Below are 27,148 nucleotides of genomic sequence, written 5' to 3'. Positions count from 1 at the left end.
ATTGATGCTCTCTGGCTGTAAATGCTGTTTGTTTGTCCTTTCACTAACCCTCCTCAGTTGGGGTGTCTGGTGCAGTGCCATGCAGATGCTGTGTACATTTGACACAGTATCTGACCGCTGGAGCAGCTCCGAAGTCCCTCCTGTGTGTACTCAGCGGGTGGAGGGAAGGCTGCTGCGTGCTTTGCCTGAGGTCCAATTAGTCTGTGTTTGTAACCAGGATTGCACTGTCTAAGCCATGTTTCTGCAGTACAGCAGTCTGCCACGGTTGCGTCAACATGAGGTGACCCGTATGTAAGGAGATTCAGCAAGTCCCAGTAATAGTGACACTGATCTACTGGTGGGTCTCAGTGTATTCTGCTCTCCCCATACTGTCTATGAAACCAGAAGAGTTGGAATAGGTACAACTCAGGGATTTGTTTCATGCAAGTGGGTGATGTGGTAACAGAGGTACCTCTAGCCTGTCCCCCTCCACCTCTTTCATCAAGGAATATTGGCTAAGCTCACTCCCCAGGACATGCACCATCACTCACTGAATAAACACGAGGGATTTGTGTTGTGGGTTAATTCTGCTGCTGGAAATCAAACCCCATCCGTGGTCAGATGACATCTTTTTTCTTGGAAAGGGACCAAGGTTAAGAAGACAAGGAAGGCAGGTGAGTTAAAATATGTCAAAGTCTCTTGGATGTAAGTAAAGAATATAAATAAAAGCCTTTTAACTTGGCAAAGAACTTCAGAGTGATATGGTCAGGTTCAATTTAGCCCAAACATCGCTTTATGCCATTAAGCTGTTATCAAGTTTTGGTTCAATTGCAATAGTTTTATGGCTTCAGTGCAGTGGGAACAGTTGCAGCCTTTATGCAAGTAAAGCATTTCCACCAAAACGCTTGCAGTGAAGACTGCTGTATTGTGCAGGTACCTGGGAGTGAAACTGCCTGGAAATGAATAGCTGGGAAGGTGACCTTCCCTAGCTCTTTTCTTTCTCCATTCCAGAGTAACTACACAATCTAAGGATTTATGTCAGGAACAATGAGGGGATTTAAATGAGGCTTAGTTTTACATTCTCATTAACGAATCCTCAAACTTAGTAATAAAAGCTTAACATTTTTACTTATTTCCTCTTAAGCTTCAAGCATGTATGATTCAGCAGTGTCTTGAGATGATTTGTCGGGATGAGAACGTAAGTCACATCCCTCTTCCTTTTGGGATTAATAGGGAACTAGAATAATCTTGTACCCATAATATTATTTCAATTGGGTTTGCATAATAGCCTGGAAATTATTATACTTGATGCAGTGCTTTGTAATGATGATGCTTTATCCTTTGAAGTTAGGTTAATTCATGCCACTGTGTCAGATCCACACAAATAATAAAAAAGTTTTCCTCCCCCAGTTTTTCTTAACTAACTCTCACTTTCTGATCCAGGTTTTACTATGGTCAGTTAGAAGTGAATGGATTTTAATGCTGTTTCTGCAGATATCCATCACCATCATAACCAGAAAAGTCCCATTTTACAGTCAGTGTATTTACATGTCAGTGTGGCTGTGGGTTTAGGAAGATCCTGGTGTTTCTAAGGAGTCTTGCTGTGTGCATGCCTGTGCTCAAAAGCTCTGCAGAGCATGAGTAATTCCACCAAAATCCCTGTAGCTGACCCTCTCTGTGAGCCAAGGTTTTCCACATGCATCCGGACCCTTATTCCTGGCTTACATTAGAGAAAGCGACAGAAATCAGCCCCCCCTGTAATTACTTACAAGGTGCGAGCTAGGCACATATGTAAATATTTTCAGGGTCACAACTTAGCTCTTTAGTTTTAATTTACTTTGTTATTAGTAATCGTTTTTGAAGAGATTGAAAATCCCACCCATAAGTTTCCGTAGCGCCAAGCCTCCTCAGCCTTGAGCTCTGCTCCCTGTGGTATCATTGCATTTACTGTTGACTTCAGCAGGAGCAGTCACAGCAGGTCTGAGTGCTTTTGAGAACCCTTTCCCTGTGTTTTTCTGTATAAAGCCTATCACTGTTGCTGCCAGATTATGTGACACTGGGGTTTAAATTTACTTAAGAATGAAATCAAACTGATAAGAAGGCTAAGATGTAATAAAGCTAAGCAAAGTAAATTTGCTTTCTTTCTAAGACAAAGGGACTTTCACAAGGTTTTAATTTTCTCTGGCCCAAGTGGAAAAACAGTCAAGTTTGGTTAATTCTACATGTGCCCACCGGGCATGTGTCCATACCGCTCCTGTAAAGCACTGGAGATGATGTCCTGCACCCATCACCACATGTGGACTTACCCAAAGCATGTGAGAGCAGGTGAATGGGGCTGGCATGGGGCTGGAGCACACTTGGTTTCAATTTCTGTGTCCCCCAGCCATAGGGTATGATCTTGGGAATCATCAGTTAAGCTCATGTTTACTCATTAATTCTGCCCAAGACTCATCCTAGTTTTCTCCACTGCCAGAGGTGCTTTACAAATGGGAAACAGAAGATCTGGGGACTCAGGTGGGGTGTAGAGGGTCCAAATCCACCCCTGACTCTCTGTGCTTCTTTTACTGAGGACAAAGAGAGACAAACTGGAACTGCCATATCTCCCCATGGCATTAGAAAAATAAATTTATAAAATATTTTGTAGCATTAAATTACTGCAGCGCTAAAGTCCTTCTGTAATTACCTGTGCCTGACTGGTGTCTTTATTAGTGTGCTTAAAGCCTCCGTGCTCACATCTGTTTGTAGATGTCCTCCGGAGCAGGGTGGTCTCTTGCTGTAGCAGTGATGATAAATACTTTGCTCTTATGGATTAGATTATTCCTTGCAAGTTGTTCTTTGTTTCGCTGGAGGTCAGCTATACTCATCATCTGTTAGGATTTGCTCCCCTGGGCCCTGTCCCCCCCCCCCCCCCCCTCCCCGGTTAAATCAGATCCTTTGTTCTGTGGCTGTAGCAGAAAGGAGCGTTCCTCCAGACAGCTGTGAAGACAAAAACGTGCAGGCATGGGTGTTGCCTCTCTCTGCAGCTTTCTGCCTCTCTTCTCCCATCGCCAGCTCCCCACGCACGATGCTGGCTCTGAGAGGTGGTTGTGTCCTCTCTGTACCGTCCATTCCCCGGTTCAACTCCTTTTGAAAAGAGAGACCAGATGTTATAATCCTCTGGTAAGCCCTAAAATTGGCAGGGGTTTTGTGTTTGTTTCCCTCCTCCTGTTTTATTTTCATAAGCCTATAGATTGACTTTATTTCTCTTAAAGGTTTTTAGGCAAGGAGACTGCTATTCATCCGCTTTAATTAAAGCAGTATAGGGAATTAGGCCTTTCACAGGGGTGGTTCTGGTGATGGCTCTGAATGTTTTTGTTAGTTTTCCTCCCTTCTGAGCAAATGCTTGGAAGCGTGAGTTGGAGCTTAAGCTTTTTAATTACCAGGGAGTAAAATTACTACATTATGTTGAGGTGGTTTCTTTGCAAAGGAAGAACTGTTTCTTGGCTGCTGCCATGTGCAGTAGCATGACTAAGAGAGGATGGTTCACTGTTGCATCCTCTGAGGACAAGGAGGGTGGCGGGTACAAGGAGGGAATGTGAATTTGGGTACTGAAGGGCTGAGGGAGTTGTTGGGGTAATAGAGGGTGACCTGTGGCTTGTGCAGTGTGAAGGAGGGGAGGCGGTGGGAGCCCGGTCCCTCCTCCTGACGGTGCCCAACTGTTTCCCACGAGAGTCTGGTTTAGATTACGTTGCCCAAGGCACAGTTTCTCTTGACGTTGGTACCACACTGAAAGAGCTGAGAGCATCAGGGAGAGCCAAGTACTGCTCTTCCCAAGCGATTTACTGTCTCTCACTCCCATTTTATCCTCCTTCAAAGCAATGCTCTCAGGCTCATAAAACACAGCCTCATGCAAACAGAGGCTGGTGCAGACAGGCTGTAGGAACCTCCCACTGGCATACGGGGATCACAAACTGAGCTTTTTCTGGATCTTGGGGAAGGCAGCAAAAGCCTCCTTCCAGAGCATGTGATTGTTTTGGGTGAGCGAGCGAAGGGTCTCAAGAGCAGTTCTCAGGCTGACCTGGGGAAGCAGCTGGCTTTTGCTGCCTGGAGTGTTCGAATTATTTCAGGATAGTTTTACAGTGTGAAAGGCTCCAGCAGGAAATTTTCAGAGGAGCACAAGTGTCATCTGACCCCAGCTCCTGTTTTCTGAAGTATCAGTGTGTTCCTGGTGTGTGTTTGGAAATTTGACTTCTGTTTCAAATTGGTTGGCTGGAGTGTCAAGAATGTCAGTGTGCTTGCAGAAAAACCTGTATTTACCCGTGGGTCCTTGGGGAGAGGGGGTAATCCTCTTCAGTCTCGTTAACTGCAGTCTCTTGCTTCTGTCCTTGCATGCAGCTTGTCTCCAGCACAAGGACACAGCTTTTCTTGGCTTTCTCAGCTGGATGAGCCACATGTAGGTCCTTGTGGTGCTGCAGAGTGGCCAGCAAGGGTGTTTGTGTCCGCTTCTGAAGTCCTTTGGGTGTGTCTCAATGCTAGGACATGATGAAGGGACTGTCCCTGCCATGCTCCTTTCTTTCCTTCTCTCATCTATAGCCTGAAACGGTTTGCTGTCCCCCAGAGGCTCACTGATGCAGCATATGTTTCTAATCTTGTGGTGTAGCCAGGCTGGGTTCTCACTCATAGGAATGAGACATCAGCTCCAATGTCACTCAGTTTGGTTCTGAACCGTGGCAGTCCCAGGGCCAGACTCTGCTCTCATTAATGGCTTTTTCATTCGGAAGTGTGTGCTTCCCTTTCTGCAGTGTTTCCCTATTGCAGTGCCTAGAAAGGGCCAAGAAAGAATTTTTCTTTTTGTCATTTGTAACGCCTGGGGTTCGTCAGGGGCTCTAGGTTTATTCTGTGGTTTGTTACTAATGCAGATTTCCTGGGGGTTATAAGATGATCTAAAGCAACCTGACTTGTTGAGCTGACTCAGAAGTGACCCTCCTGAATCACTCCCAGGCATCTGAGCTGTCTGAAGATTTGACTGCAGGGGATTGATCTGCTTGTCATTAAAAACAAAATGTTCTGTATGCCTTCAAAAATATCAGAAGTAAGAAAGATTCTTTGTTCTGTGAGTGTTTTCAAAAAGGTCATTTCAGTGCCCTCTTTTTCAAATAATAGTTATTTAATTAAACTCCAATGCAATATCTGAAATGCACCTGTCTTGCCCTCTTGGCACATGAACAAAAATTAATAAAATGTGAGTTAAAATATACAGTGTGGAAAACAGCATCATCCAAAACAAAATAAATACAAAAAAACCCCACCTGCTGAACTACAAATGAAACACCTGTGAAAAATACTAATCTGTTACTTTTTCTGGGTAAATAACATGAAAAAGAAGGTACTTGAAACAAGATTTGTGTATTGAATCAGAGTGATTTAAGGATCTGCTTGGGATTCGGATGGCTGTCCTGTCAGAGAAGGGGAATCAAGAAGATTGGAAAGTGCGTACTTCTGAAATGCTCAAGATGCATGTGTAAGCTAAGGCTTGCCACAGCATCAGTGAGTGAACGGGAGAAGTCCTTTTAATTCCTCTGCACTCTGGATAAGGTCTTCAACAAGTCATCAGCCTTATTGTGCACAGTCCTTTTCCCCCTGTTGGTCATCTTCTCGCTGTGTCCCTTCCTCATCACATCGGGTTCACCTTGGAGAGCAAAGCCATTGGAACTGGTCATTATTTGAGTGTCTGCTAAGGTAGATTACTGCAACCATGGGCTTTGACCAGGTGAAAGGGAGAAACAGTGGTGAATCAGATGTAAACTTTTCTTTGTGTCCTAAAGATATTGAATGTGCATCCTCCTTACTTGTCGTAGTGCATTGGAGAGGTGATTTTGGATTTGGACTGCCTGGGGAGGGGAGGAATCGCCATCTTTGGAGGTCTATAACCACAAGTTAAACAAACTTCTTCAGTTGTGCCATAGGTAAAGTTGATTATGCCATGAATCAGGGTAATGGATTTGCTGGTCTCTTGAGCTCCCTTCTAGTGCTGATTTCTGTGATTTAGTTATTTAGAGCCACACTGTGAAAAGATTGTGATGAAGATTAATTCAGAGTGGGTAGCAGTTGGATATGAAGGGTCAGTAGTTTGTAGTTGTAAGATCTCAGTCTCAAAAAGAAGAATTTTAGTCTACCCAGTAGCAGAAACTTCTCAAGATCTAATGTTTTCCTGAACTACTCTAGGTTTTTAATTCAAACCCCATGATTTCTGGACAACACCCCTCTGATTTGTAAGTGGCAGCAGTATAATTCTTGTCACCACAACACCAGTCCCTCAGTTGAATGTGCTCTTTGAAGCGTACAGGTATGAATATTGCATTCAGAAGGTCTCATGTCACAGAGGAGTCATTGTAGCAGTGGCAAGAAATACTTTTTATTTCCTCCTCTCTACAAAGAAAAAACCCAATCTTTCAAATCCATTTGCAACAACATAGTTTTATGTAACACAGCAGGTAATGCTCTCTCCTGCATCTTGCAAATGAGTCCAGTGGGAGGTTCTGCTGCCTGGTGTGGGCGCTTGGGTGCCTGAGGAATTTCTCTACTGGGCCGCACTGGTCCCATTTCCCTTCTCTCCCCATCCCTGTGCCTTCATGCACAGGACTTTACTACCGGTCGAATCTGAATCTGCTGTGGTAGGTGCAGCATTGCCACACTGCTGAACAGGCTGCCTTTAATGCTGCATGTTTCTTGCAGTCGGGTAGTTTTGAGGTATGACCTGGATTTTGTTTTGCACAGGTGCTCAGTGTTAATTCAGGTGCTCGGTACCTCTCTGCTATGTATTAACTTGTTCCAAATCCGCAGTGGACCTTAGTGTTTTGAATCTGGAGGGACAGTCTTGTGTTTGTACAGTATCTGGGATGGTGGGTTTCTGCTCTGGGTTTAAATATTTTGGAAGATACCTTCAGGTTCCTTGCAGAAGGACCACTCTCCAGCCATCCCCCCCACCCCTGCTGTCACGCCGCTGGCTGGGAAGTTGCATTTCCACTGTGCTGATCCTGAGAAGGGACCCACTCTTACCCTGCCTGGGGAAGAAGTGAGAGCTCGTTCTGCTCAAATCAGCATGGAAAAATATTACGCAGGGTGAGGCTGAATTCCGTCCAAACATAAATAGAGTAGCATGCCCCAGAATATCTCTTTGGTCTAAGTCTTGCTCAGCAGTCGAAAGTCCCAAGTACCAATAAAGTCACTGACTAATGAACATTACTCAGTTCCTTTGGGTGCTTGGCTAGGGGCACTCATAGTTTCCAGTCATACAATTTCTCATTTTTACTTTAAGCAGTCCTGTTTTCCTTTAGTCTTTCAGCCTTAAAGAGACATTGAGTAACAGTCAAGGGATCCCAGAGACATGGATCTTTTTGGCTTCCTTTCCTGCTACCTGGAAACACCTTCTTTATCTCTGGTGCCAGCTGAAGTGTTAGTTTTCTGGTTTATTTTCTCTCACCCTTTCTGAGTATCTCTTTCTTGCCCCTTTTCCAGTGGGACTGAAAAAAAACCTGGGATTTTCCAAGCAGAAGTGTGTCTCGGAGATATGCAATGGAGATGAATTGACACTAGGACGTTTGCTCTGAACACTGGGTATTTGATGGGGAGAGAGGAAGGGATTAAAACCCAAATCTGAACTGAAATTAGGCAAATTATTTCTGTAAAAACTTCAGGGAAGGCCAGCCCTGGTTTCTGGAGAGTTCATTCTTGAGTGCTGTTGGAGATAGAAAGAACAGCCGATCTCCAGATGAGTCATTAGGCTGGCACATGGGGAAACTTCGGTTCAGTTCCTTGTGGTCTCTTGCAGGAGTTTACCTGAATGAGAGCTGTGAGTCCTTGAACTGTCATTGATACATTGTCCTGTGTCATTCAGAACTGCAGCATGGCACCAGTGTTTAGTGACCTTCTGTATCCAGTCCTGTCTCCAGGGTCCTCATGCCTGGTGGCACGTCTTTGAATGGCGGTGGCTCTGCTGAGGGGTCTTGAACTCCTGTATCAAGTGAGCTGCTGGTGTTGTGATTTCAGGTATGCGACCCATTGCCTTAGCTAAATTCCCTCCTGTTGCACCACCAAAATACAGGTATGTATCCGAGGGAGGATCGTGAACGTTTTAGGTAGTTGTGTTGCCCAGGAACTTGTTTCACACCTTCAAATCAGAACATGGGTCCATGAATTGGTGGCTTGAGCTGTGTCAGCAAGTCCTGAGCCAAGCCAGGTCAGTCATTTCATCCTGATCTGGCTCCAGGTGATCTGTGTAGGTCCACTGGTGGGGAGAGATGTGTCGCCTGCTTCCTAAAGCTGGCCTGAATATTTCTTTTTCACAGAAGTAACACCAGAATATGCTTGGACTATACAAAAGCTGCAATTGAAATTTACTGGGGGATGGTTTCTGCAGTAATTATCTACAGTACCTGGCATATGCAACAATATAAATTTGTGGCTGTGCCATGCTCGTATATTTGACTTATTTCATTGTGGTCATTGCATAAAAGTATCACCTGTCAGTGAAATAATCTCCATCTTTGGAGTCTAACACAGTGAAATTTGGACAGCAACATTACACCTCAGATTATGAGTAGGGATAAAGAAGAATCCCACGTGCAATTGACCATGGCAAATCCAATTCAAACTGCAAAGGGATATTTTTCCTCCCATTAGGCAGAATGTGATTAATTTCCCATGTGGAAAATTGTTCAAGACAGACGTGCTCGTAAATTATGGCATAAGAGATCCTATTACTACAAGCTCCATCAAAACCTACTGTGCCTCCCAAAATAGCAATAAGAAGATAATTATATTAACAGCCATTCTTGTTATTTGATGTGTGACTGACATAGGCTGTAAGCTTATTTTCTGCCAGGTTGGAGCCTTCATTTAAGGATGGATGCTTTGGCATTTGTGGACATCAACAATAATCCTCAGTTTCTGACATTTGAAATTAAAAATGGGATAGGAAGGTTTTTAAAATAGGGGATTGAAAGGCAATAGGTGCAAATGGACACACAGTTTAAAACAATGCATCCTCTGGGGCTGGAGACTCAAAACTTCATATCCAAATAGAAACATGATTTTACCAGCAAGGATTCTTGAGGGACCTGTTCAACCCAGCATCTGCCAAAGTGATGTAACTTAGCTGATCACAAAATTTACTTAGGATACTCAGATTTGGAGCTGACTGCAAAAAGTTGGAGGAGGGTCTCATGATACTGATGGTAAAAAGGCAGTTTCGTATTGGTAAGTGCAAAGCAATGCTGGGGGGGGGGGGGGGGGGGGGGGAAAGGACCGTCGCAATCTAGGAAGGAGATTTCAGTAGTTCTGAGGCTGTTCCCATGAAAACTGCAGCTCAAGAGTCAGCAGCAGTCAGAAAGCCAAAGGTGGTGTTAGAAAAAGTTAGGCAAAGAACGGGGAACAAAACCCAGAGCCTCAACTGTGGAAATCCACGATTTCCCCACATAATGAATACTGTGTGCAGGTCTGGTCATTGCCTCTCAGAAAGGTACATGGCAAAGTAAAGTGCTGTGAGGGATGACAAGGAGTGATTAGAGGGAATTGGCTTCTGTGTGGAGGGAATAAATAGATGAAGTCTTCAGTCTGGAACAAAGATGATGGGATAGAGTAGAAATTTGTGGAATCACAAAGAATTTGAGAGAGTGAAGGGGACACAATTACTTTTACTTCTCAGTATGCAAAAACCAGGTGCAGCCTGTGAAATTTGGAAAGCAAGCTTAAAATGAACAAAAGGAAGTGTGTAATCACATGCTGTGTGATTAAATTTTGAAATTAATTTCCAGAGGACTCTATAGGGACCACAATATCTGTGGGTTCAAAAATGTACTAGAGCAGTTTCTGTAGGATGGAGCCAGCACTGGTTGGAAAAAAATATTTTCTAATTCTGAAAAAGTCTAACCACTGACGTACAGGAATGGGGAGTGTGTATCAGGAGAAGGATCCCATTACTTGAGTCCTGTTCTTTAATTTCTTGCCTGACTTTTACTGGCCACTCTTGTAGTCAGGGACCTAGACTACAGAGGTCTGAGTCCCAACCAAATACAACATTCCTATATCGCTGCAACAAAGTGGGCTAAATCTCAACGTTGACTAAATCTTCTGTCCTTTTTTCGTGTGTTATAACTACCAGTGAAGCTGCATTCTTGAATTGTAGCAGCTAAACCCATAGATGGTGATCCTCCATCTAGAAGTGGAGGAGATGGCGTCTGTCTGTGCTTGACCTTCTGCTTGGAGACCACAAGTCTGCAGGCTGGACCACCTTAGAGGGGTTAGCTGAGGTACCCAATAGTGGGACTTTGTACCTCTGGCCAGCCCCGCGTAGCGCTACACACCAGGACACAAAGGCAAACAGCATTTGGGGAGCTGCCATTCCTGTGTGGTGGCACAGGGAGAGAAAGACCAGTTTGTTTGGTGATGTGGATTTTGTTAGCAGCCAGTCGCGTTTGGCTGCTCAGTCTCTCCGTGGCTTCAAATGCAATTAATCAGGGCCCGAAAGGGTAATTATCAGCTCACATTCCTAATTCAGATTCCTGTGCCTGTTACTGTTTTTTCTTTAATTTAGCAATAAAGTTGGGGTTATTTTCATGTTTTTATGCTGCTGGCCCAGCGATCCTTATTAAAAATAAAAAATAGCAAAACATTAGTTTCCAGTCCACCTTTTTTTCTTCTCCCTGGGAAATGAAAAGGCTGTATTAACTGTGAAAGGGAAACTAAGGCGTGCATAGTCCTAGGGTCCTGCTGTCACCTTGGCTGAAAGCACTTTTCCTTTCATGGGGCAAGTAATTCCTTAGAGCATTAATCCCTGAAAGAGGCTTGTTATTCTGCAGTGGGTGAAGCTGTTGACATCTGACAGTGCGGTTTCCTCCTTTGATCAGACATAGGTACCTTGCTGAACCCAGGGGAAGGTGGTCCTGGAAAGCTGGGGATGATCAGCATCCTCCACCCTGAGTTCCAGGGCAGCAGTTCTGCCCTCGGGCGTGCTCTCACACCCTTAACGCTGCATTTATTTGCATGTGGAGGAACCAAACCAAGAGGAATGTTTCAGGGAGATTGTCCTCAGCTGTCTTCTGGCATCATCAGGCACTGCTGGTGCCAAGTTGCATGTGAGCATAGTTTGGCTGAAGTGGTATGAGCTGGAAATGGCTGAAGAGCTCACACACTGAGGAGCCGGGTGTGAAGGAGGCTGATTATCTGATAAGTAATTATAAAATAATTTCTGTGTTCCTGTGCATCAGCTGAGCCATGGTAACTGCTGATGTGAGTGCTTTTAGTTGTGCAGTTGAGGTGGAGCAATCTGAGCAGCCTTGCTGTCCCCAAGAGGCTGAGTGACTGGACATCGGCTCATGGTGTAGGCTGGATGTGCCCATGGTTCACTGTGTCCACTGCCTGCCAAAGGAGTGGGTTAGCCGAGCATCCAGTAGCTGGGCAGGGGCAACAGGAGTGGCTTCATGGTCAAGAGTTAAAAAGGAGGTGCTGTTGTTGAGTGGCCTGGCCCCAGACCTGACCCAAAGGCTGTTTTGTCAGGCAATGTGGTGTGGTGGGTTGACCTTGGCTGAACGCCAGGTGCCCACCAAGCTGCTTTTGTCACTCCCCTCCTCAGCAGGATAAAGGGGAGAAATTAAGATGGAAAAAAACTTGTGAGTCAAGATAAAGGCAATTTAATAAAGCAAAAGCAAAGGTTGTGCATGGAAGCAAAGGAAAACAAAAGATGTATTCTCTGCTTCTCATCAGCAGGTGATACCCGGACACTTTCTGGGAAGCAGGGCTTCAGTACCGTGGTAGTGGTGGCTCCGGAAGACAAACATCATAAATAACGAATGCCACTGCTTCCTCCTCCTTTCTCTTAGCTCTTATTGATGAGCAGACACCATATGGTATGGAATATCCTTTTGGTCACTTTGGGTCAGCTGTCCTGGCTCTGTCCCCTCCCAAGATCTTTCCCACCCCCAGACTGCTGGTGAGAGGCGGGGGTGATGTTGGAGGGGCAGCCTTGATGCTGTGTGAGCACTGCTCAGTAGGTGCCAAAACACTGGTGCGTTATCACTGCCTTTCTAGCTACCAATAGAAAGCACAGCACTATCAGAGCTGCCATAGGGAAAATAAACTCCATCTCATCCAGACCAAGTACATGTGGGCAGATTGTACATCCCAGCTTGGTTATTGCACTGCAAGGTCAGAGGAGGCAGGGGAAGCGGTGCAGGTCTGTCTTCAGAATCAGCGCAGGGAAGTGCAAACGTGACTGTACCAGTCAGACCCTCAGCGTGTGCTGGAAGTAAAAGTGCCCTGCTCTCTTCTCCTGTTAACACACAGGAATCTGGCATCCCTGGCTTAAAGCACGTGCTCCTGAGCCTTTGAGATCAACAGTAGCTTTATCAGGGATCAGAGCAGGCAGAGGGGAAATCCCAAAAAATGTCATAATGACACAGAAAGGTAAGACATGCTAAAAAGTCGTGGAACCAGGGAGTGATGCCTGTGGCTTGAGATGGTGTCTTGCGCTGCAGATGAGCTTCCTGACTCAGAGGCTGGCCAGTTTTGGTCTGATTGTTGTTCAACAGTACTTCTGTGCCAGTTGTTGTCTACTGAAAATTCAGCTTAAAACTAGTCAGGGTTTCACTTAGAGGACTGCAGGAGAGTACTTCCATTTGGAAAAAGAGAACAGTGCTCTGTTTTGCAAAGCACAGGGGATTTTGTTTCTGAACACTGCTCTCTGAAACCCCAGCTGGTGAGTTCCAGCCTCTGACAAGCACAGACACCTAGGTATGTTTGCCGGCAAGTTGTTTGTTTGTTTAATTTCTGTGTTAATTGGTGCCTTCCAAATACCACAACTGCTCTGAGGAGCACTGTCGGTGCCAATCTGACTGCTGAATTTTATCTCCTGTAGTGTAGGACATGTATACCTGGCAGCAGCTAACTTCGTGTCTTCCACAGGAGAGAATTTTGCCTCATTTGTGGCAGAAATTGAGGATTTGTTTATGATTAGAATAAATGTTTGAACAGAAAGATTTTCTGGCCCCAGATGCCAAGGTAGGTGTATTTTCATTCTGCATGCCATCACCAGAGGGATCTAGGGACTGGCTTTTTTGCTTTCATTAGCATGTGCTCATTTTGTGACCTTGTGAAGCCACCTTTGCATCCCTACCCCTCAATTTCTACCTGCAATGTTCCTGTAAGAGTATATGCCACAGCACCGTGTTATTGCATGTTCTACCTCTTAGTAATAATAACTTTGATCTGCATGGTGTGAGTGCAAATATTATTTTATTCACAGCTCCAGTTCTCAACCAGCTTAAGGGTGGAGTCTCCTAAGCAGTGTTGTTGCCAGTCATACCAAAGGATGTGGCTAGGTTTTCCAGTGTAGTTTGGCAAGGATGTGGTGCACATCCATCTGCCTCCACTGACCTTGCTGCAAGGTCTTCGACCCTCATGGATGTAGCTCAAAGGCTGCCTGTTGGTAAGACTGGTGCTGGCCCAGTGTCTGTGAGGTAGTGTCTTGGGCTTAGTGTCACGCCAGTGTGTGCATTCGTGACAAGTCTCACAAGACCTTGTGAGACAGTACAAATGTTTTAATAGGCTTAATTTGTGGCAGCTCCTGCCTTAAAAGATTGAAGTGTGACCATATGGTCTTTCCCTGAGAGTCGATGCCACCGAGTGTCAGCAGAAAGACTTCTATTGACTTGAGCAGACCCCAGTGAGCAAGGTGGTACTTCGTGTATTTTTGGAAAGAACAGAGGAAGAGTTTAGTTAGCATAGCTACAGGGGCATGGTCTTGCCCTTCTGGAAGAGCACTTTTCATGGTTAAGGTGGCACAAAGGCATTTGAGAGGCTCTTGCCTTTCCCACTCGGGGGTCAGGAGCTGGAGTAGCTCAGATGATAGAAACGTGTTCACCACCAAGTATGTAATACAAACAGGGGCTGCTGGTTCCCAAACTTGTTGGACCAAAGTATAGCGATCCGTATCATTCCCACAATGGCTAGGGAGTGAAAGTTACTCTTGAACACAGCTCTGCAGGCTGTCTATGGACCACTAGTGATTTGGAGATTACAGGTTAGGAGGTACTAACTACCTAGGTGGAAGCAGGACACTGGCATCAGCTGGTAACAGGAAGAAAACCAAGCGTTTCAGTAATGAGAAGTAGTAGTTGACATTTCTGTGATTGGTTTGGTGTAGGGTGTAGATAGTTTGATTGTTACTTAAGCCCTGATGTTTCCGCATGTTGGATGACTTGGTCCTGGAAATTTGGAAACAGATCTTTTTGGAGGATGTTCAACAAAATGCAGGATGCAGTGGGTGTGTAAGTGTTCAGATTCTTACCTTAGGGGAGGAGTATGCATAGGCTTTGGATCTGCATAGGCTTTCCTGTTTTTCTGTGTCATTTGCTTCCAGCGTAGCCAGGACTGTGTGTAAAGAGAGGGACGCTCCTGCATCCTCTGTGTGAGGAAGCTGTGCTGTTTCCTAAGGCAGTTTTTCTCAGATGTTTTGAAAATGTGACCTTCTTTTGGCTCCTTGTTTCTGGGACTCAGAATTATCGTCAGGTTGGTTTCTCCGGGTGAGGGTGTGCCAATTGCCAGTGTTGCTGGCTGCAGGTATGAATACCATTCTCCCTCTCCCCTCGGACGAACTGACTGCTTTCAGCAATTAAAAGCAGTTGGCTTTTGCAGGCTAATGTAGCACTTGCAACCAGTAATTAGAAAGGAGTTCACTTTCCCCCTTGGTGAAGCTGAGCCATGTATTTGGAGGAGGCACTGGTTTCACTGCAGAAATTTAAAACTTTAGTCACTGCATCAACACTCCCAACATTTTGCAACTACTCACAGACTGGGAAGTTCTATTTCGAGGGATATGGGCGCTTGTGCTCACACTGAGATCCTCTTGCGTGGGGTAGGTGCTTTACTTTGCTGTACTCTGGTGGTAAACTTGGTTTACGCAAAGTGATGGATCTCTTCAAGTTTGCTGGTACACACAGACCAATACACAGAGAGCCGCCCCACAGTAAGAAAATTGAAAGGATAATTTTGTAGCATTTTCACGTGCCCTTTCCAGACCAAACACTGCATAATTTGCCTGCACCATGATTCCTGCCTTGCTTTGGAGAGGTGGGAGTTTTGCAGCTGTGACAGCTGAGGAGGAGATTACAGGAGCAATGGGTTGTTTGGGTGGTAGCAGCAGGACACAGAGCAACATGAAGTAGCTCTTGGCTTCTGCAAAACACTGTACAAACAGTAACAGAGCTGTTAGCTTGAGATTTGCACCCCATAGTCCCCATCTGTCACTCCTGAATTTCAACATCAGTGCTCATGGCGTTTCTCCTTCTTCAGGCTGTGCCTGGTGCTTGAATTCCCGAAGTCTGTCCTAGCAAAGCTGTTCTAGAGCTCTTGTCCCTGGAGGTTAGTAGCCACCCCTACAGATGGTGAAAAGCAGCCAGGTTCCGAGTTAGGAGCTCTTTGCTGCTGGGGAATCCAGCTTCACCTCTTGCCTGTCTTTGTTTTCCCCTTGTAACTATTCACATAAGGGCATATTCTGCTTATCAGTTTTAATGGAGGAAGATTTGTCTTCCTGGTGATTTTCTTTTGTACAAGCCGTGTTATTTCCCATGCTTTATTGCTTCTCAGTGATTTTCTTTAACACGGCAACTTATGCACATTAACAACAGGATCCAAGTGCAGGACACCCTCCCCACCATCCCCCATATCTCTGGGCAATATTGTTATTGCTTGAGTTGGCTTTCCTGGCTGCCCCATCTGTCTCCATCACCATTTGTCAGCTTTCATAGTAATTCCTGCTGATTAGCAAAGGCCTTTATCAACTGAGGCTCTTTGGCAGCCAAGTTCAGGCAGCAGTTCTGACTCTGTCACGAGTTTCTACTTATTAAAAAAGTCCTTCCCCCTCCCACCGGTGGAAACACTATGAATCATTTCCCTCCCCTTTGTCAGGAGCAAATGCCATCAGTGTTAGGACCCTGGCACTGGTTTTCTGACTCCAGGAAATCATGGGTGAAACAATCCATGGAAACTGGGATCCCCATGTAAAAATAAGACATTATTTTGTAAGGAACACACCTCTCTTTTGGCCACTGTCAGATTGCCATCTGGTTGACAATCACACTTACTTCCATGAGAAACATAAAATTCTTCTGTCCCGTAGTGTTGTGCTGTTGAATTACCTATTTTACATTGCAAGGTGGCAGTGAATATTTGAATGCTTCGTTTGGGAGTTACATTGTGTGACAGGTGCCTGAGAGTTTTGAGCAGGACCCTGAGGTGGATGTCACGGATAAAATGGGTTGAGGGCTATTTGTGTCATAGCTGATTGCATGTATGTGCTTCTTCAGCATATTATTTATAAAAATAATAACAGCTATGTGTACAAGTAGAAGCCTTCATAAAAATACCTGAGCAGTAAAATGGTTTTAGTTACACTGGAGGAAGCTGCTTGACCCTGTAACTGTGAGGGCTAAATTCTTTACTCTTTTTTTTACCGATGCAACCCCAGTCTTAACTGCAAAAAGGGTCTGACCTCATCTCATAAGCAGACTGTCTCTGAGAAGTTGATCTGAAGTTGAACACCTTGGCAATATATATACAGACCTGGTACCTCCCAGGTTCTCGGGTAAACAGAGTAGAGAACCAACAGCACAGTAACAAGAACATGAAGAGCCGGGAACAGGAGCTCTTCCCTGCTCCTGGGGGACAGCTGACTGACAGCCTCTCCAGCTGGAGCTTCTGTAGTTGGAGGCAGCACAAGTCTCTTTTAAACATAAATCAGATGAGACATCACAGTATTTTTAATGCACTCATTAGTCTTCAGGCTGTCTGCTGTTGAATATTTATCATATGGCTTGCTTCACTTACTGCCCTCTGAAGTGTGGTGACGGCGCTTGAAGTAGAAGATTAAACGTGGATATGCATTTGTCCATCGTCCCTCTGACAGTGGGTTTGGGCTCTTCCTAACCTCTGACAGATGGGCTTTGCGTGAAACACCTTGGTGTCCTTAGACCAGTCCGTCACCCAAATGTCCCTTGAAAGGAGACTCAAGCTCAGCAATCGGAGAGTAAAAGCAAGAGGTGGATCTGTTCTGTGGTGGATTTGGAAAGGAGCTAACCAGGAATTTCCCTGCCTCCCTGTTGCCCTGCCGCAGCTCCCACTCACTGCCTGGCCCCAAAGAGCAGCAAAGCTGGCAGTTTGGGGCTGAGCCGCTGGCACAGTGGTGGGAAGATGACAAAAACATCTCAAGGTCTCGAGGCCTAGATATGCAGCACCTCTCCTTAGCAGTGAAAGGTGTGATTAGGAGCTTTGGTTTAGAGGCCGTCTTAGAGCTTACGAATCACCAGTCTAAGGCCATAGCTGCTGTGACAGCTGACATCTGCTGTGATCGTAGGGGCATATGTCCCCCTCCCTTGAAGAGGATAGACTGGATTGTCCTGCTAGGCATCCCCTCAGGGATTTCTTGTGCCTCTCTGCCCGGTGCTGTCCTGCCTTCAGACTGTGCTTCACAGTGGCACCAAGCCCACCAGGAGCTGGGCTTCTTCCCGGCACAAACCACACCACTGACCATTAAAAAACATTAGGCTGTGGACCCTTCTGGTGTGTTCAGCAGAGACCTGTAGGCTAATGGAGGGACAAGAGTGTTGGGATGCTTTTAAACCTGTTTGTTCTCGGAGTCCGTGGTGCTTGTTAAAACCTATGCTACTGTAAAGTATGAAGTTACACAGGAACAAGGTGATATTTACAGGATACCTTTAAGCTTGCAGAATCAGCAGCTGCCAGATGGACAGTCTCCTGCATAGCTTTATTCTTCCCACTTTGTGCACCCACTGTATATACAGGAGGAAACTGAGGTCCTGTGAGAGAAGAGGTGTGTGGTCGTGGAATTAAAGACTACATCTATATGTATACAGAGAGATGAAGGGATGACTTAAGATGTCCCCTACAATGCTAAACCTGATACTTTGCCTCTTATCCACATTAATTTCCTAGGAATAATATTTTCTTTAAAGCAAAAAGGATAAAAATAAATATTGTTATCCTGCATTAGCAGCAGGGCTGGAGCCCTGTGTCTTTCCCACGTCTCTCTTTCCCAGTGCTGCAGTCCTTGGAGCCCTTCCTAACATGTGCCAGATCTCCCCTGGCCTGGTCCGAGCCTGGTGCATCGGTGAATGAAATGTTTGAATGAGGCAGCTCCATCCCACGTAGCCTATAGCTTCCCATTCGAGTCTGAGACAGACTTCCCGTTCACTTCCTAGCTGGGCTGCAGCTTGGTTAAAAGCCGCTCGTTTTCCTGTAAAATGGGTATAGTGCCTGCGGAGGCTTTAAAGAGCTGCAGTAAAATGCAGGAGAGAGGAAGCAGCCCACTGTATGTACTTGCGTAGAAGTAGGTCCCTTCCTTAGGGATGTGGAAACTACCCAGAGGAAAAGCCACACGGCACACAAACCGCTACTCCACCCTCACGAGGAAATTGCCTGGGCTGTTCTGCATTTACCAGCCACCCTGGGACTTCCCTGCTTCACATCAGTAGTGGGTGAAATGCTCCTTGCCACTGCCTTCCTAAGGGCTCTTCGCTGGTGCTGACGTGCCCCAATGGCTCGGCTGTCTGCCTGCTCTTTGGTTTTTTATGGCCACCCCAAGTACCTACCTCATTTGCAGAGCTTTCCATTAACAGGATCTGTGTCCAGTGCACCCGCTTGGAGAGTGTAAAGGGTGTACAGCGTGGCTGTCCTGGGTTACCTTCCTTCCCAGCCCCACGGGACCTCCCCTGCTTTCGGAGGAAGGCTAGTAGAAATGGGGGAAGGCGAAAGCAGTAGTAACTCCTACTGGATCTGCAGTGGTTTCTGCTGGCTGGTCATGATGGCCTTGGCTGAGCCTCTTTCAGCACAGTCTGTCTTCCCAGAAAAGGGGAGAAGCTGGGCATTTGGGAAGTTACCCCTCCTTAGAGTTGCTCCAGTACCCCTGGCAATGAGACTTCTCTGCCTGAAGACCTTCAGGATTTTTGAGGGGGTTCCTCCTTGCTGCCCACCAGAACTGGATGTGCTCACAGTGTGTCCTTGGTTTTCTTCCTGCTTTTTTCTTTGTTGTCTGCTACTCCATGGGGCTCTAAACTACTCAGCCTTTTCCAGATCTCAGTTTTGAATGCCATACTGGGCTAAGCAGCTACAGATCTTCCACACAGCCCTTATCAAGCCTTTTCCAGCTTTCAGTAGCAGAAAAGCAATCTTCCTTTTTCTGAAGGGATAAAAATGAAAGCACCTTCTGGGCTTTGCTTCATCCTAATGCCCCAGTTATCCTGATATTTTCCCCTTCCATTTAAGGACTGAATTAAGACTCATCATGTCCTGGGGTCTCTTTTCTACTCTGAGTTTAATATAGCATTCTTTATTATTATTTTTAGGAAAGCTGAATTGCATTTACGGGAGATCTTTAATGTGTCAAAGTCTTTGGTTCCTTTATGTTTTTATATGGTCACTGGTTTGACTTTCAACTCACAGTTTAAACAGAAAACAGGAAAGCCAGAAAGTGAGAATGTTTCCAAAACATTGCTTTCTCTTTGCAGTATATTTGTAAAAGTTACAAAGATGGACCAAGATCTCCCACACCAGCATTTCTGGAGTACTGAGAAAGGAACTAGTTTTTTCTCTACAGCTACCACCACACTCCTTCCCCCGCGAAAAAGCAGCTTACTGCAGTGATGCAGTACAAGTACAGTGTGGTCCTGGAGGCTGTCAGAAATAATAAGAAATGTTTTGGAAGTGGAGGTAGTTCTCCCCATTTGCCAGACAGAGAAGTGGGAAAGCAGTGATGCTTTGCCGTGCCCGAAGAGGGTTGGTGCAGGCAGGCGGGAGTGCCATTTCCCTTCTCCAGAAGCTTCTGACTAAATTGCTGAAGCTCAGGTGAACATTTCAGACACCTATTGAAGATTTTCCCTGTGCTCGGTGACCATGTGGCAGCACATCCTACAGGGATGGCTCAGCACCAGCTTTGCAAAGAGATAACCACAGGGAACCCAGAGAGGTAAATTTATGGCACTAGGAAATGCTGTTACCTCACAGGACAAACTGTTCTGCTGCCAGAATTGGGGATGGAGATAAACCACTTTCTCCTGCCTGAAACAAAAGGCTTTAACACCTTCCAGATTAGCAGCTACGGAGGAAAAGGCAACCAAAAGGGGCAGAGTCTGGGAGGGTTTAGATCCTCTGCTACTGGGCTGTTAAAGGCTGTCATTTCATTAACCTCTCAGCTTGTGTAATCATGACAAAATCAAAGCCACACATCCAGATTTTTCATCTGATTTCATTTCCTAGTCCATTTTCTTATCCCATGGATGAGTATCTTATTTGCCTGTTGGCAGAAGAATTTTGGAGCAGGGAGTGGTATATATGCCAGTGGGTTTTTTACGTAGACATTTCATGGACTAAATAATGCTGGCAGATACTGTTTTCTTCCACCACAAGCAGAACGTGTAATTTATTCTTGTCTCATTACATTAAAAGAAATACAGCACAAAAGAAATAGGGAAGAAAATGACCAAAAAAGGATATGAAGATATAATCCCTTCTAGCCAAAAAAAATACCAATTCTATGACATCCTTGTGTGTGGGGAAACTCAGCTCCTAGATTATTTTGATAAACTTTGTTACAATCAGTTTCACACAAAACCCAGCCGTTTATTTAATCTTAACTGCCTGCAGAAATGTCATCCAGTAGGGACACTGAGGAGGTTATTTTTTTTTTACCTTCAAAAAAAAGAGAGTTTGTTTATTTTTCTTCTATTATTTGGTTTCCCTCTGTAGATTTATAAGGGCTCTGTCACCAACAGCATTGTATTTGCTTGTGAGCTGGCTGTGCGGTTTGTCTGCCTGCAAGGGCAGGAGCACTTGCAGTGGGGGGCAGCTGAGTAGGCAGGCGTGGGGCAGAGCTGGGGTCCACAACCCACCTCAGTGATGCTCCCGGTGCTGCCTGCATGGATGTGTCAAAGTGGCCCCAAAGTCGAAGGGAGTCATAACACAGTGTCAGTCCCTTCTAGGATAATGCCATCACTAAAAGGGAACCAAAACTATGTGTTATCTACAGGATGAAATCAGAGAAAACTGCCTCTGCCCCATGAGCCTTTCATGGCTCACAGAAGCAGGACTTCGGCAGCAGTGGCTGAGGGTTCACACCTGCTGCTGTGCCGGTGGTCGTTGTTGGCCATGCACTGCGTCTCCTGTGCAAACTTAGGACCAGCAGCATCCAGCTGCAGGAGGTGCCATGCACGCTCCTGTAATAGATACTGTCCTGCATCCCTCCGCTGCCTGCCCTGCAGCATCTTTCTGTGCAGTTTGCTCCGAGGGCAGCTGCTGATCTGCTCAAACCTCCTCTGAGTGTGCTGTCCTGTCTGTCTCGTAGCAATGGGGGGCTGCAGTCACACAAGGCTGCTGCTGTGAGAACCTCTCCAGTACTGGGGCTCCCACCAGCACTGCCACCAGCCATGGTTGGAGCCAGGGATGGCTGCTGATCTTTCTGCTGGGTGCTGTTGCACTGTCCCTCATGGCAGGTGATGCCCCTAACCCTCCTCTTTCATCTGTTCCCTCCTCAGGCAAGATCCTGTTCCGGAGGAGCCATGTCCGAGACGTAGCTGTGAAGAGGCTGAAGCCCATCGATGAGTACTGCAGGGTAAGACCTCTGGGGGGGCGCCTGGCAGCCCTGCGACGGGGGGGCTCACAGCCACTGCCAGCACTGGGCTTCCCCTGATGGATACTAGTAAAAGCTTTATCTGTGTTGTCTCTGTTATAAAGAAGGATGGTCCTTCCCAAACACCACCAAGGCTAACAGGACAGGTGAAAAGAGGCTGCTCTTTGCTCCCAGGCTCCTCGCAGCATTTTCCCCTGCAGACTGTGCACTGGGTCGGTGCCTCACGTACTCAGTAAAGGCTGTAAGACTCAGCTGCCCTAAATGTGGATTTTATTTCTGCATTGCCCTTGATGAATGCAGGAGTTGAGCCTGCAGAGGCACAACTAAGATGGCGTTTTCTTCCGTTCCCTGCCTGTCTGTCCCCCAGTGCCACATGAGGGACAGTGCCGGATGGCACAGCACGGGGGGTGGACTGGTGGCTTCCAGGAGTGCTTCTCCTGATGAGTGAAAGCCTGGAAATTTATTGCAGGACAGAAATGCATGACTCTGTTGAGAAGAAAGTTAAGTCACCTAATCTTTCCTTTCTAGCTTAGAGTTTATGATTTGATGATAATTAATCCTCTGACAGTAAATTAAAAGTCATTTCTAAGCAAGGCGGATACCCAGTTTATGTAGAGGTATAGAGCACGTCAGCACATAATTTAAACCCCAGACTTCCTTTCTTATTTCCCGTGGCGTTTTCTTTCCGTTTTTAGAAAGCCAGAGGAGCAGGTGGAGGGGAAAAAATACATTCCCAAGAACTTCTCCAGTCAGACATTTGCTCATCCAAAATTGGGAGCAGATCGCCAAAGTGCCTGAGGCGTGCTGGGGGGTGCAGTGAAACCCATGCCATCTGCACCCCCTGGGCAAGGAAGCTGTGATTAAAGTCTTATCTCATGAGATCAGGCTTTCTTGTGCGACAATTAATACACTGTCTTCCTGCCGGCAGCCAAACAGCTCCCTTTAAAATACGTAGGGTCCCACTGCGTCCCCAGCCGCCCTCCTTAGACAGGAACTGCCGGCAACGGGAGCGGTGAGGGCTGGTGTCAGGGTTCACCCAGCAGATGCGCGGTGGAGAAAGCAGTGACTTATGCCAAGGGGCAGCTGCCTCTCTGGGACCCCATTGTCTGCACCCCAGACAGACCTGACCTGACCCCCCAGGCCCGCCGGGCGGGCGAGGGATGTGTTGTGGCGTCATGTTCGTTGACACGGCGGCACTGTCCCTGCCACCCTCCTCCTTGCTTCCTTTGTTCTGTCCTGGGGAAGTCTGGCTTAGTCCATAGAATCACAGTATCACAGAATGCTTTCGCTCTGGTTCAGATGATATGGGGGCAGATCTGCTGCTGCTGCCCAGCTCAGAGACATGGCCGGATGCTTCCTCAAAGCCAAGCTGTTTATTTAACCTATTTTTTGATAGGTGCTGCTTTTATAAGCATAGATCCAGCCATGCTGGGTTAGCCCAGTTTCCCCCAGCCTAGTGTTTCTCGTCCCCAGCAGCAGCCACAGTGGTGCCCAGCACCGAGTATGACAGACCTGTAGTGACTTCTTCAGAACACTATCCCAGCTTCCAGTGGTCTCTGACTCCCAAGTTTCTTGTGCCTGATGCAATGTCTCTTTATTGCATTTGCAGTTTACTGTAATTTGTATTTAATTTGCCTCTGTACTTCACTGTAGAAGATGTTTAAATCTGGATGGCATTGGAGAGCGAGGCTGCTAGGCATTGAAAAGCTTGAGCAGGCATTACATCTCATGTCTCTGAGTGCTTCAAGAGGGCTACGTCCTCCACAGTGTCTTTCTGCTTGGAGTGTCTTTAAGAAGGCCCTGGCTAACTCGTCCATCCCCCTGGGATGTATCTTGTTGGAGCATTTATAACCCTGGTTGTGCCTGAATAGTCTGGGCTGCAGGTAGGTGGGTGCTTTTGCCAGTGCTGGGAAGTAAAGCAATGCCCATTTTTTTTTTTCCATTGCCTGCATTTGACCCATGCCTGGATATTAGTTTTTGTCTAGTGTGGATGGTAGGGAAGTCCCACTCTTCAGAAACAGTGTAAAGTAGCTATCATGTCCTGCCTGTCATCAGATTCAGTTATGGGCTGTTTTCTTCTCCTTCTGCTACAGCTTCTTCCTAATTACAGAGTGAATGAAGATGGTAGTTGGTCACACCCTCACCTGGCACAGGACATACTCAGTCATTCTTAAATGCCAGGGCATACAGTGAGCAACCTGTGTAAATAAAGAGAGGGACCAGAGAGTGGCAACTCATACCTCTCCCAGCCATTCTAAGTCTGCACATTTTCAAAGTTTTTCTTTTGAACATTTATGGCTCATCCAATTTGCATTTATTCAGAAAATGACTGTCCTATGTTATTGCTGTTCCAAACCTTGTCCAGGATATGAAAGTCCACAGGACTGAAAATAATGATGAAAATGAGACACTGAACTTCAAAGGCACAAAGAATTTAGAGAAACAGCTTGTAGAAGGAAAGCTGCTTCATCCAGTGAAATCAGCAGTAGTTCTGTTCCTGACCTTCAGCAGGGAGAGGATTTCATTTCTGGTGCTTAGCAGAGGCTTAAAATTCAGGAATGCCTTCTTGCCACCTCCACCACTTACAAGGTTTTTGGGAACATGACCTTCATAACCCTACTGTAATCTTCTCATCCCAATATGAAGTTAACCAGAAATGACCGAAAGCTGTGAATTGGAAACAGAAAATTAGGTGGTGAGTCTGAACCAGAGTAGCCCCGCTTTGCCAGCTTAAACCAGGCACAGAGTCTCTCCCCGTTCAGCTGTAACTACAGCGGGAACCCGAGTGACTCACTTAGCTCTGATGCTAACTTCTAGAAAGCTGGAATGAAATGCAATGAACCCCTGCTTCGTGTAAAAAGGGAAAAGATGGCAGGTTGGTGTTTTTTGCTAGTAAAATAATAATACACACTACTGTTTCATACTCTGTAGCAGCTACCGGTGCATGTGTGTGACTTCAGAGCAGGATTATGCCTGCCTGTTTGGAAGTGTTAGCTGTTTCTGCATTTCTTCCCTTGCCCAATGGATGTTTTGACTCTTTAGAGAATTATATAGAGCTGTAGAGCAAGAGCATAATTTTGGAAAATTCAGTCCTGTTTCCATAAAAGAAGAGTGCAAAGCTTACGTCCCGTGCTAGTCCTAAAATGCGTAGGCAGACAACATGCTTAATTTTGAAAAATTTAGAGAATTATGCTGGAATTATGTGGGTGAAGTTGATGGAGAAAATCTGACCTGGGATAATGAAATGAATAAATGAGACAACAGACCTTTTTGTCCACTGGGATTTGTGAGGAAGCAGAGGAGGGAGGCAGGTTCGGATGTAAAGTTTGTGGTAATTTTTTTGCCAGAAGAGGGTTCTGCATCCATTTTGCCTGCCCTGGAATGACAAAGCACAGATGGGCCCTGGCAAATGAGTGGTGCAAACGTTCGGCCATTTGTTCTTTTGTTTTTGCAGACTGTCTCTGACAGAGCGTGGTGATTTGCATGGCTGAGAAGCAGGTCTGACTTCTGCTGTTTGGTTGTGTTGTGGCTTCTGCACCAGTGGGCACAGGAAGGCAGAGGCCATCTGAGAGTTTGTGGGGATGCTTGGCAGTAAGGGGAGGTCTGCAAAACGTTCTGTATCAGGGCATGAGCCCTCTGGACCCTACAGCATGGGCCTCCCAACCCCTCACACCTGGGTGGTTCTTCATTGCATTGTCCCAGCTTAGAAATATGCCATCACAGAGGTAACCAGGCCAGTGGTTTTGCTAAGGCCATAAGAAACTTTGAAGTTTCAATGAAAAAAAGAGGAGTGGGACATTCAGAGGAAGATTTCCAGGACTTGTCTCATTTGTAAACATGAAAGTGCAAGGTCTGAATGTCCTTACTGGTAACCTGAGTTACCAAACAAGCTGTGTTTTGCCAGTAAATATGTGCTGCCCACTGGAATTGGTATCTCTGGATGATTTCCCTCTTAACTCCCGGCTTGGAATTAGTTTAGTGTGATTTAAGGTCTTCTGGGCTCATTGGACCTGGTTTTCTTAATTTGTTTGGGAGCTTTTGCCAATGTGAAAGAAAGAGCAACTTCATAGCCTTCCCTTGCCAGGGGCTTTTTACTTATTAAGCTTTTGATCTCCCAAACACACCTCTGGTGTGTGCTTGTCCAGTGTGTACCATCCTGTCTTCAAGAAAGACCTCTCCTGTCAGTGGTTCACAAAACCACTGCTGGCTCCTTACACAGCCCTCTGGGAAGGCTCGGGCCAGCAGTCGCAGACTGGCATCTTTGTGTTGGTCATAATCAAGGGAAGCATCTTTGTGCAGGGAAGCTCTTAAGATGTGAAGTCCAATTGTCATAAAGACTTACCTGGATTTGTCACATGCCTTTATGCTGTCCCAGCTGGAGGTGGCTCTATAAGTAGAAGCTTATGGGCTTTTCTATAGTGAGGCTTGGGTGCCCAAATGAAGGTTAGATGAGAAAGTCACATCAGTGCCAGGGAACGTTGGTCATTCTTTAGTAACGTTCACAGTTTGAGAGACCATACTTCAAAAACATGATGATCTCCCTCTTGGTCTCTTCAGTTCAAGGTTTAATCCTTGAACCTGTCAAGACAGATGCACATCCATTTCTCTCTCTATCCATTGTACAACTAAATTAGTGTTGACTGAACATGGAATTAATAGTCCTGGTCAAGAATGAAAGAGTTTTAAGTGAAAAACTTTCAAACTTTATCTGTCTTTTTTTTTAATCTACATTTCAGAATCCTGATGCATTTAGACCAGCTGCTGTAAAAAGAGTTAAGTATTTGCAACACGCCTCTCAGCATCTGGAGTAGAGCCTCACTTTCCATTGCCTTATGGTCCTTCCATGCCAGAAGCCCTTCTATGTCCCACTTACTTCCAAAACTCTGCACCCTCTTTCCTCCTTCTGTCAGCCTTCTACTTATTCCGACATCTCTCCACTTCTTCTCCTGAGGCACCAGCGTGCACTCTTTGTCCTCCCCTCTGACGGTTAGTGTTTGCCATCCAGCCTCCACACTGCAGTGTTTTTTGAGTTCAAGCTTGGCGTTACTTGCTCTCAGCAAAGCAGAAAGTGTTTTCATGTAGGTGAAACAAGTAACTTTTCTGTTCTGAGAAATGAACTATTTTAATTGCACCTTCCCTCTTGCTGGACTCATGACCATTCCCAAACATCTGGCGGCAATGATTAACATTAATGAAAGAGATAAACAATTAAGAACAGGATGCTACATAGGAAAAGTCAGGGAGTCCTAACGATACAGTACTGTCAGCTGGCTCTGTGTATTTGCATGCAGAGCTGGGATTAACCCCACTGAACATTAGGGATCTAAAAGCTATGTGCACCTGAAGTGCCTCAACAGGCTGCGGGGAGAAACAGTGATTCATTCCATCCAGAGCTAGACATCCGTGGTGGGGCAGACAGAGCACCCCTGAAGGTGCTGGTCTTTCTCTAGCGATTATACAACTTGATAGACAAGCATGACCAGTCTCCCATTTTAG

At 45.9% G+C, this 27,148-nt stretch overlaps 1 protein-coding gene across 3 annotated transcripts in view; it reads left to right on the top strand.

Annotated features, from left to right (window-relative positions):
* Nucleotides 1-27,148, top strand: part of SH3PXD2A (SH3 and PX domains 2A) — a 272,105-nt gene that overhangs the window by 90,007 nt on the left and 154,950 nt on the right. For all 3 annotated transcript variants that reach the window (XM_055805638.1, XM_055805632.1, XM_055805652.1), the window contains exon 4: nucleotides 21,558-21,634. In XM_055805638.1, coding sequence (XP_055661613.1) covers nucleotides 21,558-21,634 — 77 coding nt within the window. The remainder of the gene's footprint in view (nucleotides 1-21,557; nucleotides 21,635-27,148) is intronic.

This window comes from Falco peregrinus, chromosome 1, assembly GCF_023634155.1.
Source record: "Falco peregrinus isolate bFalPer1 chromosome 1, bFalPer1.pri, whole genome shotgun sequence".
Lineage (NCBI taxonomy): Eukaryota > Metazoa > Chordata > Aves > Falconiformes > Falconidae > Falco > Falco peregrinus.
The sequence above is the reverse complement of the archived record's forward strand: the minus strand, read 5'-3'. Positions and strand labels throughout refer to the sequence as shown.